The sequence below is a fragment of the Salarias fasciatus genome, chromosome 16 (genome assembly GCF_902148845.1).
Source record: "Salarias fasciatus chromosome 16, fSalaFa1.1, whole genome shotgun sequence".
Classification (NCBI taxonomy): Eukaryota; Metazoa; Chordata; class Actinopteri; order Blenniiformes; family Blenniidae; genus Salarias; species Salarias fasciatus.
Window position 1 is genome coordinate 9,115,643 of NC_043760.1, and position 22,348 is coordinate 9,137,990.

Genomic DNA, 22,348 nt, shown 5'->3' on the forward strand with positions numbered 1-22,348 from the left:
CCTTTTTCTCACTGCTGCAATCCGAACACATGTGGTGAGATTAATACTTGTAATTCATGAGCCTGAATGTATCAGCAAGCTCTAGGTCCCATCTCATTCATTTGGATGAATGGATGGATGCACGTACATGTCATGTGGTTGTTTCTGGAATGTACTGTAATCTGATTACACTAAAATCAACAATGATGTGTTAAGTCAAACACAGCAGCCTCAAATCGACCTTTGTCCTCTTTAAAGTTACATGATCTAGTAGTAAACAGCAGCAGAACTGGAGCTTCGAGTCTTCGCCCTGCAGCTGCAGTCTTTCCGCCGTGCACTGCGGTCGACATTCCGAGCTGCAGTTTCGTGTGCCAGCTGTCCTGGAGGTGTGTGTGCATGAAACAGTCTGATAAAACACTCTTTCCCATTTCCTCCTGTAAGCTGAGGCCCAACTCCATTCCCACCCTGACAGGTGTAAGATTAACTTAGTTAGGTGCAGCGCTGCTCATGCACACCAAATTAAATTAATGGAACAAATTTCCCTCCTAATTAAGATGAAAATACGTGTCAGTTGTAACCTTGCTGAGCACTAATTATGTACAAATGATTTATCATCTGTTTCGTCCTGAATAGCAATGGGCTCACCTCTCTGATAGCCCCTGCTGGCTGTTAAGAGATGGCCCCTGATTAACAGTGACAGGTTGTGCTGCGGAGAAGCTGCGCGTCCTCATCCAGCCAATCAGAGGCGTCCCGAGCTCAGACTCTCCTCCCTTCCATTAACCTACATCCAGTGTGCAGCTGAGCATCACCCTGCTGCAGCTCCGTCTTGTTTCTCTCCTCACAATGAAAATAAAGCACTTTCGGTGTGAGTGTGTGTGTGTGTCTGTGTGTGTATTTTAAAATGATTACCTTATTTTTATTTTTTATTTTTTTTTACAAGAGATCATATTAGGTGACTTCTGTGTTTCTTCTGTTTCTCTCAAATTAGTAATTATAAACGCACGACGATCGTGGAAAACATGATTGATTAGTCCTGATAAACACACAGATAGGTGCTGCTGGTGTGTTCGGCGAAGCGTGGCTGCTTCTCGTTCAGTGCACCTGAGTGAGGCATTTCACTTCAAAATATGAAAGAAAAGTCCAAACGTGCTCGCTCACAGAAAACTAGTCCATCACCCATTCAAACACTTGAAAATGCTTTAAGTCAATCCTATTTATTGGACATTTTCTGCAAATACTACATTATATAGCAGTGATAAGTGGCGTGTAACCTGGCTTTATAGAGATGTTGTAGGAAATTATTCAATTTAGAGACTTTAGGTTAGAGAAAAGGAGATATATGTGGAATTTTGATCAGTATAATACTCTTTCATCACATGTAAGAAATTTGAAATAATGAAAAATCATTAAATAAAAAAATCTATGGTGTAGCATTTCAATGAAGGCATCGTGATTCCACACATCTTCTCACTGTCCATCATAGGACAGACACAGAGAGACAGTCCGATGTCTCGGGAATGGCCCGGGTCAGGAACCTGACACACACCGTCAAACCAGCCGATCGGCATCCTGAGGATCTGCTGATCAGAGAGCCACCGTGGCTCTTAGCTCAAGGAGGCATGAGCCTGTGTTTTTTTGTTTCCAGTTGAACTGACTTTTGGAAACAAGCTGAGGTGAAACCTCTGGTCAGTGTGACAGCGTAGGGCCTGCAGCAGGGAGCCGGTCGGTCACCTGATGAAGGTCACTTCACACTGGCATCAGATTGAAGCCCGTATGAGCCGCCGCAGAGACAGACCCGATATCTTCCACAGACAACACATTCCTTTAAAAAACAGATTGAATTAGGCAGAGTACAAGCTCATATATCAACATTTTCTGCTCGGCGGCAGATAATTGCCTCAAAGTGCCCTTCAACAGAAAGGCGCGAGCGTCGCCCAGCAGGTGGCGCTGGAGGTTAGGAGTGCTGAAAGGCGCTGTGTACATTCCTGTGGGCTGAAGTATCAACAATAAACAGGGTTTCATCATACAATTAGAGCCTAACTGGGATATTCCATCTTATTTCCTCCTGCCTTGCAGCTATAGATATATTTCAAAGGGAAGCAGCTGTGATTAGCATTAGAATTGAAGTCCCTTGTGATGCTAAGGACACACCGGCCAATCTGTAATCATTGTTCCGCAGGCTTGCTCACAGGGGATGTAGCTCGCTTTGTCATTATCATTCAATATGCCACACACACGCTGCCACGGCTCCTGTGGTGCTGCCAGCAACAGGCCATCTGCATCTCCTCTGCGCCACAAACAAGTCTGCGCCTGTGTGTGTGTGTGTGTGTGTGTGCGTTTCTTTGTTGTGGTACCTGTGTTCTCCTCTGTTTGAAACCTTTCTGTTCTCCCTGCCGCCGCTGCTGCAGAGCTGTTCCCCCCCTCTGCTCCTCCTCCTCCTCCTCCTCCTCCTCCTCCTCATGTCCAGTACGCAGGGAGAAGTCACATCCCAGTGCTGTTTCTGCAGCCTCATAAAACACACACTGATAAAACGGTGTGTAACGCCTTCCTCTCAACAACAAATCAAATGGAAACACACCTCTGTTTGTATCAGACCATCCTCTCATTTTCAGGATTTTTTTTTTCTTTCTTTTTCTCTTGAGAACGTTTGATTTCCGCTGCACGCTGTGGCAGAAGCGAGGAGCAGCAGCAGCAGCCATTTTCTTCAGCGCTCGGCTCCACGCCCTTTTCCGCTCTCGGCCGAGGCTTGAGAGGCATCGTCGCCATCGTCTCCGGCTTTCCTGGATCTGGGCTGTGAGGCAGAGGGAGGGGTTAGAGGTTAATGATAGACAAGAGAGAGGTCGCGAGGCCTATTATTTTTGAGCTGGGACCCGCAACGCTCCAGTGGGGCTGACATTTATGACGAGGGCCCAGCCCCACCCCTCCATCACCATCCACACCCTCTGCCCACCTTGTGCACACCATCACTCACATTTATACTGAGGCGGCCGACAGGGCCCGATAATGAAAAGGCCTGTAGCGCTTGGCACAGGCAGGATGATGAATTGTATCCCTGGCTGTTGTCCGGCTGCGTCGGGGGGCCTACAAGTAGCCCTTGACAACTAATTGAAAGCCTCTCCATGTCCTCCCCTCACCCAGCAGACTTCCTTTATCACTCTAATTATTGGGGTTAAGTGAGAGTCCCACGGGGCTCATGCACACACACACACACATTCGCACGCACACACACACACACACACACACACGGAAATTGACTCAGCATCTTCTTTTAATTGAACTTTTATTTCTCCGGTCCTGAACATGTCCCGTGTCCCCAGGAGCCAGTTTGCTTCAGACGGACTCGGAGCTGCAGATGTGCAGCCACACGTGGCTCTGCAGCTCCTCTGCACTGGCTCCATGAAGGCTTCTCTAAAATATATTTACATTTGATCTGATTTACATTTTATTTACACACCAGACTATTTTTGGAAAATGCTGTTTTCTCAGAGGTCTAGAAGGGGTTCACAAGAATTTTATTAAATACCTAAATTTGTCTGAAACCATTAGAGCAGATAAACCGATATAACAGATCAAATTCCGTCAAAGAATATATTATCTACATGGTTTAAAAAAGCATTAAAATAATGTAAAATAGTAAAAATATTATTAATAATGTTAAAAATTACACTAATAAACTGACTGAAATTGCAAGAAGCAACCCAATACACAGTTACCTTGAAAGGCCAGGTTACCTTGAAAAAGAGATCCTATCATCTCAACGGGACTCATCGAGTAGATAAAGGCTAAATAAATAAAAATAAATACCCAACGAATGCTGCAGAGCTGAAACAACCTAACTGCTGGTCTTTTTGATACAGGTATCATAAAATGAATGTCGCCTATTCAATTGGAATACACATTTTCCACTTTAAAACGCCGTTTATGCAGCTTTGTTCTTCTTTCAATCAAGATTTACCAACATTCACAACATCGGAACGTAAAATTGTTCAGAGAAAATGAACTTCTGTTGGGAGAACTGTATTTCTTTAGAAATTATGACATAAACATTACAAATTAAAGGAATCATAACACAGCAGCTTTACTGTATTTTTGGGCAGTTTAATTTTTTTTCTTTTAGTTTTTATTTCGGGTTAATATTGTTAAATAAAAATAATAAAACTCAGGAAGAAGAAAATGAATGATTGTTCTGAGATCTTATGTGGAAGGCCTCAGTACCTCCTCTCTGCAGCTCTCTGTAACTATCTGGAACATCCTGCTCTTATTTTAATGTTGAGGCATAACTGCCAATCTGTCAAAGATACTTTTATCTCACAGCAGGAGGGAACGAAAAAGTTAAAACATGAGTTGAATCTCAATTGAAGTTCTAAAACTTTGTAAATGCAACATAACCTTTAGATTTGGGAAACAGTGAAAGTACGGTACTTTTAAAGCTGTGTTATCGGTCTTTTCAAAGTTAAAAATGATTTTTACGTGTTGGAAAGTCATTAACAACAGTTCCTTTGCTCATAAAGGTGTAGACCTTTGTGTCAGCCTTTTGAATAATTGTGACTTCTCTTCAGCCAGAGGAAAAAAAAACAGGTCTTTGTTATTGATTAGCATTTTTAAGTGGAAGCAGTATGCTCTTTGTGTAGGAGTTAGAGAGGCATGATGTTGTACAGCCCATTTTTATCTGATTTGGATGAGGATTTAAACTAGGTCAGCTCCATTTCACTCAGTACAAAGTCACATTTCTCTGTCAGTCGCTCATCGTTTGCAGTATCTCAGGCAGCAGCTTGCACTAAGCTTGCTGTGAGGAATTTTAAAAATGTTGTGATCAAGTTAACAATGATAAAGTTAAGTTTGACAGTGGAATGACAGTGCATGGATAGTCTGCTCATGTTCAAACCATTGAGAAGCCACACATAATCCCTGACACCCCATCACCTGCAAGAGGCCTCAATATGCTGAATACAAAACAGAGTGTAAATGGGTTTGAGGATTAAGAGTGATTCACTGTGACTTTCTCTGCGTTTCTGTAAGCTTATTAAACCACAAGAGCAAATCAAATATGATGTGTGAGAAGAACATAGTGTTTACCTGGATGCCTCAGACTGGTTTCCACAGCTTTGAGGAGTACACATCCTGCAGAACAGAGAGGAGTTTATTCAAGCCTTTCTGTAGCGAGTCCCCTCTCTCCAAGCATACTTTCTCTGGTTTCCCCTCAAATGTAATGAGAAGTAGATCTGTGGAATGTGATGGAGGGAATATACCTCAAGCATTTTCACCCCTCATAATGAAATTCTATGAAAGAAACTCTCGTCTGACACTGAGACGGAATCATCCCAACACTTTAATTACACTTGTATGTTCTGTCCATTTTAAGCAAAGATAATGTTTACATGTGTTTAAATGAACTGGTCTTTCCACAGTGCCGTGGGGTGTTTTGTTACCTTGAGAGGGAGCAGACACTGGTGCAGCATTGTACCTCATAATCCATGTTTACCGTCCAGTTTGGGTCAGACACATCTTGCACTTCAGTCTTAATGAATTATAAAACGGACAGAAACATTACAGCTTTCTGTTGATTCAGCCTTTTCCAGTTCAGAACAGTGGATATTATTTCATATTGTTTTCTTAATTAAACTCTACACTGTTCTCACATTCAAGTGTACATAGTGCACAGCTGATATCCACACCCTCACGTTGACGTGATGACGCCGTGTTTGCCTGGCGTGGTGACGTCACGGCCAAGACGTTCAGCCGGAAGTATTCTAAGCAACAGAGAAGGCTAATTTAAGTTTTCTCGGATAAAAACAGTGAAGTATTACTCAAATCATCTGCACAGATGAATTCCGACATGTAGGAGAGGTGGATGGACTCCGTCAGCAGGAGGTAAGAGTTTCGCTTTAACTCCGGACATCGACGGAGAGCTGTTAATGAGCTGTGTGCCTCAGCTAGCTGTGTAGCTTTGCCATGTAATCACTGAAGCCAAACACCTCTGACTTTTTACGGGGTGCATCCTCCCGTCACTGCCACTTTTCACCATTGCTCCACGACGTGAGATCGTGGCTGTATTTGTGATTCGTTCCTCAGCCGGTTGAGTTGGCGAGACAAATGTCATTGACGCTGGTTAATTATCCGAGAGGCTCCATTTGCTGCTTTAAACCCAACGCATGGCGACGGACTGGCAAGCAGAGGCTCGCGGTGGCAGTATTTTAGAATGTTTCATCATGAAGTTTTCAATTTAATTGTTACTTTATAGCACCAACTATTATACCGTCATTTCAAGACACCGAGAAAACAGAAAAACCAACAATTCCGCATGAGCAAGCAGAGAAAAAAACCCCTCTAAATTAACAGGAAGCCTTCAGGTCAGTGATAGCAGGCTCACATATATTCAGAGGGGTCAGTCAGTCCGTGAGGAAAAACTGGAGTGTGACTTATCCTGCTTTACAACTTAAATTCAAATGAAATAACTTAACAACAGTGTAGGGTTTAGGATAGGATATTTGGAGAACTGTCACTTCATAAGAACAGCGATGTGGCTAAATGCTTTGATCGGCTTGGATTAAATGAGTCTGTTATGAATAGTGCTGTGATGATGATGTGTCTGAGTAATAACCTGATATATCAACACATCTTTCCTCCTCACTGTTCACCCTGTGGAAAAGCAGGTCTGCTTTCAGCCCGAAGTCATTGTTTATGGAGATTTGAATGGAAATATTATTTTTACGCCAAATTTCCTTTAATGGATGATGATTTTTTTCAACCATGAACGTTTAACGTTAAATAAAATCTTCAACACTCAAATTAAAAAAAAAAGGTTATAATGTGTGCTGTGAGTTGGGCATTAGTGTGAGTGGTGTGACATCTGTGATTTGAACAATCGTGATTTCACAGTGAGCCTCACAGAGTCGTCATGAAGAGCTTTTTGGTGTTTATTTGGATTTAGTGGGATGAGCTGCTGTAACCTTGATTCTCACAGATCTGCTGTTGTTCGCCAGGTCTGGGATGTCAGAGGAACGCACCGAACTGGCAGCCGGATAAAGACGTCGTCATCCCGTTCCTGTTGTTTTTAGTGACTTCTTCTCTCTCATGTCCTTAACACTGACGGCCATGAGTGACAGCGCGGTGACCAGCGGCCAGCGGTCGGGGTCCAGGGAGGCCCAGGGTCACGCTCAGGGACCCTACGTTTCAGTCATCACCAACAGGTGAGAACAACCTGACGACAGTCTGGCAAATAAAGTCAAACAAAAATCACCTGGAGCCACAAAACAAAAATGAAGAGAGCCCAGCCCCTGAGTTTTATAGGTGAATCTTATTAAAAACTGGAACGTTGAATTAGTGAAATAATTTGAAGAACTGTTGACTTTCTAACAAGAAACAGCTCAGAAAAATGTTTCCTTATTGTGGCAGTTGTCTGTTTCAGTAGTTTTTTTTCCTGACGTGTTTGTGAAAATTTGACTGTTACCGTTCATCTTTGTGAGCTTCAGGGAGCCTTGATAGAGGGACTGATGAGTCACACCTTATTCCTCAATTGCAGTCTGTAAATCTCTGATCTTTAAAGCCACCTGTTTGTTTGTTTGTTTTTTTCACGGCAGAACCACCAACCTGTTGATCCGGGGGGCCATGCTGTTCTCTGTGGGGGTCTTCCTGGCCCTGGTGCTGAACTTACTGCAGGTGCAGAGGAACGTCACCCTGTTTCCTCCCGATGTGCTCAGCAGCATCTTCTCCTCGGCCTGGTGGGTGCCGCCCTGCTGTGGCACAGCCTCAGGTGTGTAACGGCTTGTAAAGTGCTTGATTTCCTCCTGCTCAGTGTGTGGAGACAATGGGATGCAAACTACATATGTACTTTAGTGTATCTTTAATTCATCTGTATCTCAATGCTGGAGTTTGGCTTCAGTCTTCTTTTCCTCCTCCTGTTCTTTGAGGGACAGAACTGTTGACATTAACTGTTAGAAGATCTGCAGATCTTATTTTTGTCAGTCATTTGAAATCAAAATCAGCTGCATATTGGGGTAATTGTATTCATAATTAGATCATTTTCAGGCTCAAAGATATCGACAGCACACACACAGAGGCTGTGGACGGGGTTATCGTGACCAATGAGACTGCTAGAAATGCAGAAATGACGGTTTTGAAGCAAAAGCCGAGCACAGTTATATTTATTACTATCTCAACATCGATGCTAAAAAAAGCGGCAGCGGATTGAGGCTGAGACCAAGAGCTTCCTGGCACTGTGGTCTGCAAGGGTCCAAAAAAACCCCACACATTCTCTGTCCTGTTCCCTCCTACAGCGATGATCGGGTTGCTGTACCCATGCATCGACCGCCGGCTGGGAGAGCCGCACAAGTTCAAGCGCGAGTGGTCGAGCGTGATGCGCTGCGTGGCCGTGTTCGTGGGCATCAACCACGCCAGTGCTGTATCCTTGGGCTCGGTTTCTCTTTCTGTCAGTTGACTCATTTGGATGTGTCACACACTTTTCTGCAAAGCAAATGACTTCACATTAGTCATCAAGCAAGATATTTTACTGAATGAAAAACTGCAATAATTACAGTGTGCATGTCTGAAAGGGAATAGGAGAAGTACAGCTCTCCATATAGAGAATATCCAAAGGTTTAGCTTTCAAGTCATTATAATCTCGCACACTAATCAATTCACCTGAACCTATTCAAAATATCCTCATAAACAATCTTAGTCTGTCTTTCAACAAGTGGCAAATAATCTACAAATGATATGAACCACAAATAAACTGTCTAAGCTCACAATAAATGTACGACGTGCACCAGACTTCGAGTATTCACATAAACACAGAAGCTTGTGGCTGCTCAACTCAGTAATCATTTCTCCTGATTTCATTTATGCAAGTGTCGTCAAATCATCACAACATTTTCCTCTTTTGTCACTCAGAAGACAGTGAGCTGGTGAAGAAATGAATGGTTAGCGAAAAACGCCATTATGTTCTACGTAATGGCGCTGCTCTCTTAAGCTGGAAGGTCCGAGGTACAGTTTGGAGCTAAAATCTGCTGCCCGCGCGGTCCTTGACTCCTCTCCGTCAGAAAGTGGACTTTGCCAACAACATCCAGCTGTCTCTGACTCTGGCGGCGCTCTCCATCGGCCTGTGGTGGACCTTCGACCGCTCCCGCAGCGGCTTCGCTCTGGGAGTGAGCATCGGCCTGCTGGCCACCCTGGCCACACAGCTGCTGGTTTATAACGGAGTCTTTCAGTAAGTGTCTCAGAAGAATTCAACATGAGGCCTGAAACCTTTGAAGTTTGAAATGACTTAATTTTAACAGCTGACATGTTTTCTGTTGGCGTTGTTTCTGTTTACATTTCACATCATCCCAGCCTTTCTGGAATTGAAGATTTTTCATGTTTCCACTCACGGAGCTCAAATGCAGTTTGTGCTTCTTCTCTGCTCAGGTACACTTCTCCAGATTTCCTGTACATTCGCTCCTGGCTGCCCTGCATCTTCTTCGCAGGCGTTATAACGATGGGGAACATCGGACGGCAGCTCGCCTTGGTGAGAAAACACAGTGCTGTACATACGGAGGTCAGCCTGGAGATGAAATGTTGAAATCATAAGATGAAACTGTGTGGAAACACAGCTGAGATGCTTTTGTTGTGGTGTCAGAGGGTCGGGTTCGTTCTCCTTTATCTCCCAGTGAAATGATGCATATTGAAGTGTGCTGTCCTGGGGTGTCCGTCCTCGGATTCAGAGCAGAGTTCTGTTTGTTGCTTTGTTTCCAGTATGAGTACAAATTCCTTCAGGAGAAGAGCCATCAGGACTGAGGACGGGGGGCTTCATCGGGCTCTGACGGCTCTGCAGAGGGGCTGCAGACCACCCGTTGAGCACCCGAGGCTCCCGCCGGACTCCTGACAGTATTTCAGCCACCTGGTGCTGCCTGGGCGGAGGCGGACGCTGACAGTGGAGGGGGTCCTTCCTCATAGACCTCCATGTGCCAAACAGCCACGTCCCATCATTTTCTCACCACACACACACACACACACACACACACACACACACACACACACACACACACATACACTCACTCAGAAGGTGTCAAACATGCGTCCGCAGCCCGCCGGACAGTCGACCATGTCCTGTTTGGAACGACTGAAACACACAGACAACATGAAGGGAGTATTTTCCAGTGTCATTAGCTGCTGTCGTAGTTTCTCCAGAGTCTCACACTCGTGTGAGATCCAGACCTGAGCGACCGATTGGGCCGCAGTGACGTTCAGATGATGGAGCCTGAGGAACAACATGCTTTGTTTATTTTTTTGGTAGATTTTGCATGAAGTGCATTAAATGTGAACATTGTGAGAATGTACTCGCACTTCTTTGGACTAAAACAAGGGAACAAAATGAGTTGTTGTCATTTTCAAAGCTTTTGAACGGTGTTATTTTACGGAGTCGAGCTGAGTTTGGAGGTTTTCTTGATGGCGGTCGAGTCTGTAGCTGCTTCAGCGTTCGCCTTCATCAGGTCTTCCTCACATGCACAGTATGAGCTGCTCCCCCCCAAGTCAACCAACGCAGCGCTCTTCACTTCCAGGAGATTTTTCATTCCAGAATTTATGAAAACATCTGAGACCTGACAGCAGAGGAAGAGGAGGAACACTGTGGACCTCAGTATTTATACACATTTAGCTTTAGAGTCCAAAGAGGACGGCTTGAAGTCATGCAGAATTTCATGGAAAAAGTCTCAGTTGTGAGAAAAATGTGGAATATGGGGAGAATTCAGAATTTTAACTGAAAGAGATTTGACAGAAAATGAAAAAAAAAAATTTGAGCATTTTAAAAGAGTTTTCTCAGAATTGAGGCTTTATTGGAGAGAACTGTGACAGAGGGTGGTTAGTGGTTGAAGGCAGATGAAGTTATGAGGCTGCTGCAGATTGAAAGTGTTTAAAAAGTCTCAGGAACTCCAAAACATGACAGCAGCAGCACGTTCCTTGCGTTCTGAGATTAAAGTGGCAACGAGGATGAAGTGAAGGCTGGTTTCTGCATTTCATCTTTTCTGCATCTTGCTCAACATGATGAGAAACCGTGTGGAACCTGAAGTGATGTTACTGAAAGATTTGAGAAACTTTTCTATCAGTTTGATTAGTTACAGCATGAAAGCAAAGGTAGAGGTCATCATGTAGTTTAGACTAGGATCTGGAAAACCTTTTTACTGCATTGTGGGAGTGAACTGTTTTATATGGGCTCTGTAGCAAATCTGATGTTTTTGAAAATCAGACTAACTTTTTTTATTGTCTGATGTTTAAAGGATTAAAGTAACTGAAAGAAAAACGTGTACTTTCTTTATTGCTATAGACAGTTTCTGGTGAAACATGAAGATAAAAAACCTGCAGAGGTTCGAATATGAATCAGAGTAACGCCAACTCGGTGACGAAGTGTATTCAGAATGTGAGTGGTGCAAGATCAGATATTTACCTCACATCCCTGTTTGGACTGTTGTTCCAAGAAAAAAACAAACAAAAAAAAGATCTGCTTTTTAAGTTTCAGTATTTTACATAAATGTGTGATGTTTCAGTTATAAAATGATCTGATCAATAATCCGTCCATCCATCCTCTTTCCTCATTGTCGCATTACAGCGTGTCGATATTACCTAAAAAATCATACCTTTCTTGTTTTGGTTGTATGAAGTCTGCACCTGTTACACTGATTTCCAAAGCATACCTGCCATTATAATTAATCTGCACTCACATGTAATTCAGTTCTGCAATATCAAGTCCTGAAGTGTTCCTAAAACCGGCTTTATTAACCATTTCAATCACGGCTGCATACAAACTCCAATAAACAGTCCAGCAACAACGGGGTCCTTGCTGTAGCAGAATGAATACTTTTAAAAAGCAGACTACACAAGTATTTTGCAAAAAAAATAAATATTTCCAAGAAATTGGCTGTGGATTTGGCATTTTGAATACATTTTTTTAAAATGCTTTTTCAATCATGTATTAACATTACATTGTAGGTAGAATGTTATAATGGAGCAAACTTGTTATTATTTTGTTGGGTTCTATTGAAAAATGGCCAAATTTTTGACATTATTGGTTATTACCACTACAGAGGGACGAAGGAAGCACATGTGGCTTCAGACCCGCAGAGTTAAAGTCCCTGAACTAAACTGTTAAACAATACAAATACATAACGATATAAAAAAGCTTTTGAGCTTTTATCCGGTAGATCTCAATAGTTACTAAATATATCTGTTAAAGTAAAACACATCAGCGAATAACCAAGAAAATTAGGATTTCATCAAGTCGGACTTCCTCCAAGCAGCTGCGTCACACTGTATTTTATTTATGTTGAAGTGTGTGTGGTGTGTTTTAAGAGCAGGTTGGATCAAACACTCCTAAATGGATCCAGATTATAATCTGACCTACAACGTGTGAAACCAGCTACATGTCAGTCAGGAGGACACACAAACACACACACACACACACACACACACACACACACACACACACACACACACGCTCAGTCTCTTTCTCTTCTAAACAGAAGTAATTAAGATGAATACGGAGGATTTGAGGCACCTTTGTGTGCAGGATACGGACGAGGCTCGCTCTGCTTTACATGAGTGTTTGAGGCAATTTGCTGGGGGAATGTTATTGTTCAAGGCTAACTAGCTAGTGAAACAATAGGCGTGATGTGTCATAGCAGTAAGTGCTGCTCCGAAGAGCTAAACTCCCCACCGCTAATGAATTCATTAATCTCTCCATTTATTCCTGACAAGCAATTATCTCCTCTCACAGACGGAGGGTCAGGAGCTCCACAGCTCCACAGATCTGCTGAGGAGGAAACGGAGCCCGCCGAAGGCCCCCTCCCTCCCTCCCCCCCTCCTCCGGCCCCTCCGGTCCCTCACACAGGGTTATTTACTTCTGTTTCCAGTAGAATCTGGGTGAAGCCTGTGAAATGGCAGCAGGAGGCGGTCGCTCAGAGGGAGCTGCATCTCAGCACACAGACAACATGTTCCATCAAACCTGCGCTGATTCCAGAGCGGCCGTCCATTTGGCAATATAGGAACGTGCTCAGGGTTTTCAAGTTTTGCATGTGGATGTAAAGAGGTGTTTTATTTAGCTTTTGTATGTAGTTACCGCAGTCATGTCACTGTAAATGTCGCTTATAGAGTTACTCTTTAGTAAGTCGATGTAAATCGTAGATGGAGGAAGATGGAGGAAGTATAAAATCTTATAAAACATTTGGCAAACAGCGCCTCCTGCCGACCAGAGCAGTTGTGACAGGATCAAGGAAGAGACCCTCCACTGTCCATTTTTAAAACTGATTAATAATCATTTTTATTCCTTGGCTTTTAATCCAGTTTATGGCTCTCCTCCTGCTTTATTTGTTCCCATTTTATTGTTGTTGTTTTTTTGTTTAATCACCTCATGTTGTTAGATTTCACGTCTATTTATGTGCAGCACTTCGGTTCAGCTGTTGTTGTTTTTAGAGCGCTCCAGCTCGAGAGTTGAGCCACATGTTGCTGAAGTCTGAACAGGACTAAAAATAACAAGCAATGAAAACAGGATCTGTGTGCAGGCGGAAATCAAACACTTTAATCAGATTCCACATATTCCATTAATTCATGCTCTTTCAAGGTAATTTAAAACCAAACTGACACCCCGCCTTCGGAACGGCTCCTTGTAAAATCTCCCAGGTATGTCAATCCCTCTGGACGCCATGAAGTTTGACCTTGCATTTACTGTTGTGTTTTCACACACAGCAGGGCACGGAGCAATAAAAGGCCGGCGGTAATGGCTGAGGACAGGCCCGATGTAATGAAACGGGTCTTAGCGGCGGAGCCCGGCGCTCCATCTGCAGCTGCTCTCTGAGGGATGAGAGTCCACGGTGGAATAAAACCCCGTTAAACGCTGTCACAACATGAATCACTGCCCCCAGAGACATCCATCACTGCTTAAAAGGTGACCACAAATGATGTGTGAACCACTAGATATTGATTAGTGGTGTGCTGCAGGTGTCAGCTTTAATGTTGCAGCGGCTTGATAGTGTCGCCTCTGACAGCCGCTGCCCTAACTCCGCTCTGATAGATTTTAATGGTGAAATATTGATTTCTCTCTGGCCAAGGTCTGCCAGAGAGACCCGATCATTTGTTGGGCTAATGCAGGACAGTCTGCGCTCTGGTCCCAATCAGTCATTCTGACAGCGCGGAAGAGAAGCCCAGAACAAATGTGAGCGGCTGAGCCGCACAATCACACGGAGGAGAGTCCGTCTCGCAGCTAATATGAATACTAATGATGTGTTTATTGAGTGGGAATGCTCGACAAATCACAGCTGACGGGCTCGCAGTCAGAGTGCCTTCGAAGGGAATGAGGATCTCGGAGAGAGGGTCTATATTTTATTTAAGAGGCTGTGTGCTGAGGCCGTGCACACAGAGGATCAGGTAATGTGTTGTGTTACAACTCAGTAGTCGCAACCCCCCCCCCCCAAACCCTCCTCCACCCCCACCAGCCACAGCGATAACACGCTGGCTAATGGGAAGCCATCAATCACAATCAGCCTCCTATTCCACCAGTGTCTCAGCTCTGTGCGAGGACCTGCACTCCCAGATAATAACGCAGCTTTGTGGCCCGGCAGCAGCAGCAGCAGCAGCAGCAGCAGCAGCACATCACAGTCATATTTCCATCCAAAGCAGAGGATGTTTCGCAGTGTCAGCATGTCTTTAATAAGAAGGCAGAGAGAGCGGCCGTGAGCGGAGCGGGCCTCAGGCCGCCGAGCGCAGGATGGATGTGGAGCCGGTCTCAGCTGGGACGAAGTGCTGCCGTCTGATGCCAGGAGCAGCTAATTGGTTTTTGATTACACTCTGTTCGGTCTATTGTTTCACCCGCAGACAAAGCGTGAATGAACAAGCAGAAGAACAAAAAGCGGCGAGCATGATGGGATGTGTCAGAGGTCTGCAACCTTCATCACCTGCAGAGACCCCCAGACCGCCTTCAGCCAACCAAATTCGTCTGCAGACACAAAACATGTTGTAGAATGAGCACAGAATTTAACCAGTACAATACAGAATGGCACTCTTTACTTTACACGTTTAGCATTTTTTAATTTGTTTTTAACCCTTTTCTTCAGCTCTTTTCATTTTCTGTTGTTTTTGGCCATTCAAACCATTTCAGTCATGCTGTTTGCATTGCGATTTTTTTTTATTACATTGATTTAATCTGTCCCATGTCTGTGTCGATTCTGCTGTATGCATCGGTTGATCCCTTCTAGTATTTTATCCATTTTAGCCATACAATTTGCTGTGACTCTTTGGTGTTAGTTTCCTTTTTTCTATTCTAGTCATTTTAGATATTTGAATTTTTTGGCAATAGTTGTAACATGCCAAATGTGCAGCCCATGGACCAAATCTGGTCCTAACAAAGATTCACCCCAGCTGGCGCTCCGTTTGGCGTCTCCCGTCGTTATTATGCAGATGACACAGTGCTCTATAGGCGTGTGTGTACGGTCACGTCTTAGTCGATCTGATTGAATTCTTTCCGATTCTTGGATCAGATTGTCCCGATAACATCAACACTGAATAAAGTAATGGGAATGTTGTGCCAGTTTCTATGCATAAAAATATAACCCGATTCATTTCAATCCCATAATGCTTTGCACTGTGATGTTTGAAATGTGTGCAGAATCCCACCTTACCTGGAAGCCCGCCAGTATCTAAAGTGGGTTTAACTCGAGCGATTGTGGAGCTTCCTTTTTCTTTTTTTTTCAAAAACAGCAACATCAAATAAACATGGTCTTGGTTCAGATATTATCAGAAAGAGACGAGTGTGGGTCAGTTTTTGTTGCATGTGGTACGGATTCCTCTGCGACATTTCCCACCTCCCGAGACGAGACACTGGCATGTGTTCATGGACACATCATGACTTTAGGTGAACTGACGTCACACACTTGCAGGCAAAGCAGGAAGTAACCCGACGTGATGTTCACATACGATCGGATCAAAACCAGAATACGCCGCCACCTATGATCCGATCGCAGTTTCAATCTCATGGTGCAAATCCAGTCAGATTGATGTGTTTGTATGGTGTTAATTTAATTGGATTGGTAATTAACTGGATTCCTTTTGGCCCAGCTAGTGTCAGTGACTACGTTTACATGCAGTCAATATTGGGGTTAAGGTCAATATTCCGGTTTCTGAATCATTTGGAATAACCCGTTTACATGCTTAAACAGACAGAGTTACTCCTGTTTACATGATCAGGGATCTCCCCATTCAAACCACGGCCACAGACGACGGCATGACTGCATTTGCACTTTATGCCACTAGGTGTGCTGTTTGCATGTTCAACCTTATTTTACACAGACACCACAGAAAAAGAAGGGCGCTGCAGGCTCTCTCTGCATGTTGTTAGAAAAAGAGTAAGCCAGCAAGACGTGGTAATATGTTTAATGATGCGATGCACCGTTTTTTTTTTCAGTAAAAGAGAAGAACTGAATGATCGTTTTGGCACATTTTATTTACTTGGTAGCAGCTAAAAGCTAAACTGTGTCACAAGTAGTTCCTGGACTCAAATGACCGAGATTCCTTGCGGGTAGACCATGCGCAGAGCAGTATTTCATGTCCCTTTCGACCGGGATATTCCGATGCGCGTTTATATGACCAGAAATTCAGGTTAGAAAAGGAGTAACCCAGGGGTAATATTCAGGTTTTTAAAAACCGGAATATGAGCATATTCAGGTTTTTGCACGTGTTTACATGGCTGTGCGCAACCGGGTTATTGCGAATATTCTGGTTAAGAAAGGGTTATTGACTGCATGTAAACGCACCCACTGAAAGACCACAGCTCTTGGTGCAGGCTGAGTAAATGCAGAAAGTAAACTAATGATTCGATGCGTCACAACTTTTTACATCTTTATCAAGAACAAATGGAGATACGTAAAAGTTTTCAATCCCAAATTTTTAAAGCTCCCAAATTATAGTTTTTCAATAATTTCTCAGAGGCCCAACAACATTGTATTGTAAGTGTATCCAGCCTTGGTCTAAAAGTCCCTGAGAACAGGCTGTTTCTGTGTCTGTACCTTTAAATGTCAGAGCCATGTCGGTCCGTGTCTGCTCATGTGTGCAGCCAAAAACAGAGCAACTTCTTTGCCCATACCTTTGCCATGACTGTTTTCCAGTAGCGTTCGAGTGTCCACTGCCAGAGGGAGTGGTCATTTCCCGGCTTGACGTCATGAAGAGAACATTTCTGAATCGTCCGTTTGAGCACATATCGATAAAAACCAGAGCCAGTGAGGGAGGTGACAGACTTTCTTCACTTCTGGGGACCCACACACAGGCTACGGAGACACAAATTACGGTTAGAAAACCATTACAAAGTGAATTTTGCATCACAAAGGACCTTTAAAGGTCTGAATGTGTGTCAAAGAATAATCTTCTTATTCTCTTGTTTTGATGCATTTCCTTAATTTCATCTGAAGCTCTGTGAACTGCCTGGTGCCTGAATGGTGCTTGCTCTGCCATAAAGCGTTCTTTAAAAAATATCTTTGATATTATTCGCTAAAACCAAAGATAAATTTGGCATTATTGTTATTTTGCTGAGTTAAACTATGAAAATGAGCAGGACTTCATTCATTACAAGAAACGAAAACACAGTGTAACACACTCTGTAGCACACACACTAACTGAAGCTCAGATGTGATCACTGAGGGCCACAAAGCTTCCAGGGGCCACACAGGGACGGTACAGAGGTCACACAGGGGTCACAATGCAGTGTTACCAAATATAAATGATTTAAATTATTCTGGCAAAATGTGTGAACTGACCTCCTTATAAAAGCAGGTTAAAAAATCGCCTATACTCAACAGTGACATAAAACAGTAATGACAGAGTGAAGGAAGGAACAGCATCAACATAAAGATTCTATTTTTGAAAGAAAAAAAAAAAAGAAAAGAAATGGATGCACAGTTCCTCAGAGGCATTTTAATGTCTTCTATCGATGGAACAATCTCTCTGGTTTGGAATACAATTAGAGTCACACGAAAAGAAAAATACAACTATTTATTCTTAATTTTTTTTTTTTCTAATCGTATGTACGTTTGTCCTGACCTGCTCAGTGTGTGGAGTAGTCCTGTGGAGCAGATGGCCAGCAGGGGGCGCAGCAGCACATCTCCTCTCACGGCGATCTGTCAACATGCTCAGCCCTGAAACAATTTATTATCAGAGCTCAGACACACACTCCTGCTCTTTATTTTAAAAAAAAACTTATTTTAAATACACAGATTTTCAATATTTATTCTGCACACATGCAAACACACACAATCACTCTCTCTTTCTCTCTCTCTCTCTCTCTCTCTCTCTCTCTCTCTCTCTCTCTCTCTCTCTCTCACACACACACACACACACACACACACACACACACACACACACACACACACACACACACAGAGTTTCCCAGGAGAGATCAAGTGGAGGTTAAGTCTTGTAAGCAGACTAATGGCCGACTTCCTCCGTGCTTTGTTCGGTGGTCTTCATGCTGTCTGCTCGGACCGTGTGTGTCAATCAAAGGGGAGTCTGTGTGAGGCTCCCCGTCTCCATGGCAACCTGCTGGCTTCAGACTAAATGTGTGCAGACGGGGGCCCCGACCTACACCCCTCTGGAGCCCAAACACAGCAGAAGGAGGCCCCGCCTCAGCTGCTGCTGCAGCACAGGAGTCTTCTTCATGCTGGAACTTTGCGCGGTGTGTTTGGAAGGCGTGTGAGAGCAGGCTTGAAGCCGATGCGGTGCTGCTCGGAGCCACAGCGCTCACATCAAAGTGAGGCCTGTGTGTGAGGGGGACAATAGGGGGGTCACACATGAGGGCTCCGGTGTTCAAGTCCCTCGCTCTCCAAAGATGTCCAGCTGGTGGGGAGCCAAGAGGCCGAGGCGCCCCTGCAAACCCAGGTCAAGACCAATGTCAACAGTGCAGGAAGGACACACACACACACACACACACACACACACACACACACACACACACACACACATACACACACACTGCCCAAAAAGACAACTAATGATCATACAACGCCGCCTGAAAATCCACTTTTCCAGCTAAAAAACAAATAACATCAGCCCAGTCTTTTCCATCAGAACCCTCACAGAGCAGATCACGTCAGCACCAACACACACAGACACGCACACGCACACACACACACACACACACACTGACTCACTTTGTGTCTAATCACACATGGCATCGTCATCACACTCTGATTTCCTGCCCTGACACAAACTCTGCAGCCACTCGGTCATGGAGGTCAACCCGAATTTCCTCCGACAGCGTCTGAAGATTCAAAGGCACTGTCACGCTCCCCCCGCGACTCCCCCCACCCCTCACTACAGCCTGGTGCTACACACAAGATGGACTTCCTCACTGTCGAGGTGTGTCTGTGTGTCTCCCTGAATCACTGAATTATAGTGAAATACACATTTTCATGGGAGGGCAGAACTGTCACAGGAAGGAAATAATTTTCGGAGCTGTAGCTCATTGTTACGACCTCGTTTTTGCGTTATACTGAGAAAGGTTTCTCGTTAATACGGCACAGCTTTCTCACTACAATTCACAGCTATTCACAGATACTGGAAATTTTGGCAGCAATAATTCTTTTCAAATGTTGTCAACACAAAATGATTTGCTGATTTTTTTGATAAACAAATTAGCTTATATATTGTTCACCTCAGACTGGTGGGAAACAGCCATTGTCTGTGTGTTGGTGACATTTCATCAAAGAGTTAATAATGTTGGAAGTCCCAATCAGTCAATTGTAACTTGAAAATTATGTTAAATAATGAGAAACTTTCTCATAATAATGCAAAAACTATGTTGCATGAGTAGTAAAACTTTCTTGCTTTAATGATAAAAGTATTTCGATATGAAAACATTCTCGTAATAAAGAGTTTTTTTTGTAACTACGTGATACAGTTCAGAAAACTATTTCATTACTGTGGCAGTTTTATGTTTCCCTGCATTTGCCTTGAAAAAAAATCTTTCAAGAGAACGATGACTTTCTGACTTGGAAGATATTTTTTTAAATCCAAAAGCTTAAAAGAAGAAACCCTTGAAGGTGTTGTATGTTCAAACAGCTATAACCAGTAAAAAAGTTTATCCAAAATGTCAAATAAAAATATAAAAACAGCTTATCGACAGGCGAAAAATGGCTAAAGTACTTTAAACTACTGGAAAGTGTTAAAAGAACAAAAAGAAAGCAGCCAACACCTTGAAAAGGCTCAGAAATGCTAACAAGGCTAAAGTTGCATGTTGTCCAAGGTTGCCAGATCTGGTTTACTGTTTTCAGCCCAAACACACCGTAGAACCAGCCCGTCACAATAACAATCAGCCCGAATCTCAACCTCGCCAGGAATTCGTGTTAAAACCGTAAAGCTATTCAACTACCTGCATAGTAAACATGTTATATAAGCACACCACTGCAACTACCCCAAGAAGCCCAACTGTCCACAAACCCACCCAATCTGGCATCACTGATCTTCTCCACCCTGGAGTAGACATACACAGACACAAAAGCAGCCTGTTCTCAGGAGATCTCACGAGAGGGACTTTTAGACGGACTGAAATTCTGGACCAAGGCTGGATTTGGGGAAATACACTATGAATACAATGTTGTTGGACTTCTGTGGTCCAGGCGAAATGGTTGAAAAACTGTACGTAGAGGGACCTTTAATAAAGCAGAGTTTTGAGGGTACTATTGCTGTTCCTCTCAGAAACATTGCAGTAATGATTAAAACAATGATAAAGCACTTCAGACTGAGTGCTGCTGTTTACCAGGTTACTGTTTTCCTGCCTGCTGGCTCTGTCCTGTTAGCCTCTACACACACACACACACAGACACACACACACACACACACGACATGTTAAATCACTGACACTGACATTAGACATGCTCGCTGACCAAATGGATGACATGCTCGGCTCCTAATCCATGCTTTGAATTGCCTTGTGCTCCGTGACTAAATGCTTTTGGTCAAACACAAATCATCGGTGTGTAATCCACTTAGCTGTATGTGTGTGTGTGTGGTCTGAAATAGCACAGCAAACTGTTACATAGCAGCCCTTAAGCTGGACATGATGTGCAGGACGTGAAGGCGCGAGCAGCTGGAGAGGCTCCATGAGCTAACGCCGCCCTCGCCGGACTCTGAGACGTCCTCGGACTTTGCCTGTGTATTTTTGACACGTCGAAATCTGGAGTGGGATTTTCAGACATTCAGAGATTAGAGGGACAAAGTTCAACTCATCACTCTGGGTATCCACACCGTCTGCTCGAACACTTCTTCTGTTCGTGCATTAGAAAGCTCTGCGGTCCACATGGAAATCCACATTGTTCTCTTATTTTTATGTTTTTGCATTCCAGATTATTTTGGCAAATGGGCTCTTATAAACGGAAATGTCTGCAGTTGCTTTAGTGTTTTTTTCTTCTTGACTTATTTCTTGTGGCTTCAGGCATCAGACCCAGTTTTAGCCTTCTTAGCAGTTTTCTCCGTGTCAGCAGTTTCACCTTAAAACAAGGGTTAGAGCTGTAGAAGATATTTCACTTTTTGCATTTTTTAATCCGGTCATCACATTCTTTTTAGAATGCTTTCTACTCTACAACAAAGTTGGAATCAGATGAACGTTTTAGTGAAAGCTTCAGTCCAGAGGAGCCGTTGGGTCTCAGTGCTGCAGACTGAGGAAACTGTTGCACCAGACAACTTATGCTGTTATGCTGTTATCTTGTGCTGTCTTGAACTGTCTCATTTTAAACAGAAACTTTCTGGAAAAAAAAGTGAGAAAACTGTGTGGTAATAATGAGAAACGGCTCAGAAAAATGTATCTTTACTGCAGTTCTGCGTTATCGTAGAACTGTTTTACTCATAGCATTAAAGATAATAGGAGTTTAAATATTTTCCAAAAAGTGGCTTATTTCAGTAAAGCTGAACATGCAGTCCTCAGTGATTCATCCTGAACATGCTGCAGTGTTTGAGCTGTGTTATGCTCACAGAGCCAGCCGGTCTCTTCCTGCAGCCTGATCGCCGGTCATGACTGTCGAGGTATTCGGGGCCTCTTTAAAGCCGCTGCACTGTGCTTAATCCCTGCTGCAAGTTTCCTGAAAAAAAAAAAAAAAAAACAATTTATGTGGAATAAAAAGACAGCCTCTTCCTCTCGCTCCACCTCACCCTCTGGGCTCCTCTTCTTTTCTAATGATAAAGATTAGGCTTATTAAGAGGACTTATTGTCTGCGGTGTCATGGATACCCAGTGATTACACACTCAGTGGCTGCTCCTCCTCCGCTCGCCTCAAACCTCACAGGGATTCACTTCCTCCAAAGTCAAATCAATTATTCCCCCTCTTCCCAGCCCCCCTTCACACTCACCTCTGATATTCTGCCAGACAGGC

The 22,348-nt window shown here is 43.6% G+C and overlaps 1 protein-coding gene and 1 long non-coding RNA gene across 2 annotated transcripts; both read left to right on the top strand.

The window, feature by feature from the left end:
- The first annotated feature begins 5,704 nt into the window (after positions 1 to 5,704).
- On the top strand, positions 5,705 to 11,251 carry insig2 (insulin induced gene 2). Its single transcript, XM_030112781.1, has 7 exons — positions 5,705 to 5,850; positions 6,963 to 7,169; positions 7,560 to 7,732; positions 8,256 to 8,380; positions 9,018 to 9,184; positions 9,382 to 9,481; positions 9,709 to 11,251. Exons 2-7 carry the CDS (start codon positions 7,054 to 7,056, stop codon positions 9,748 to 9,750), a joined length of 723 nt encoding a protein of 240 aa, XP_029968641.1. The 5' UTR covers positions 5,705 to 5,850; positions 6,963 to 7,053; the 3' UTR covers positions 9,751 to 11,251.
- A 4,383-nt stretch (positions 11,252 to 15,634) lies between these two features.
- LOC115403779 (uncharacterized) lies at positions 15,635 to 17,318 on the top strand. The gene is made up of 3 exons (XR_003933241.1): positions 15,635 to 15,644; positions 16,529 to 16,532; positions 17,206 to 17,318. It is a non-coding gene; the product is annotated as an uncharacterized LOC115403779 (long non-coding RNA).
- Positions 17,319 to 22,348: the final 5,030 nt, after the last annotated feature.

Bases quoted from the DNA above. Each gene is read 5' to 3' on its own strand.
- insig2 (XM_030112781.1), top strand. From the start codon at position 7,054: ATGTCCTTAACACTGACGGCCATGAGTGACAGCGCGGTGACCAGCGGC. The intron at 9,185-9,381 runs GTAAGTGTCTCA...TTCTCTGCTCAG, and splicing joins GTTTATAACGGAGTCTTTCA to GTACACTTCTCCAGATTTCC. The intron at 9,482-9,708 runs GTGAGAAAACAC...CTTTGTTTCCAG, and splicing joins TCGGACGGCAGCTCGCCTTG to TATGAGTACAAATTCCTTCA.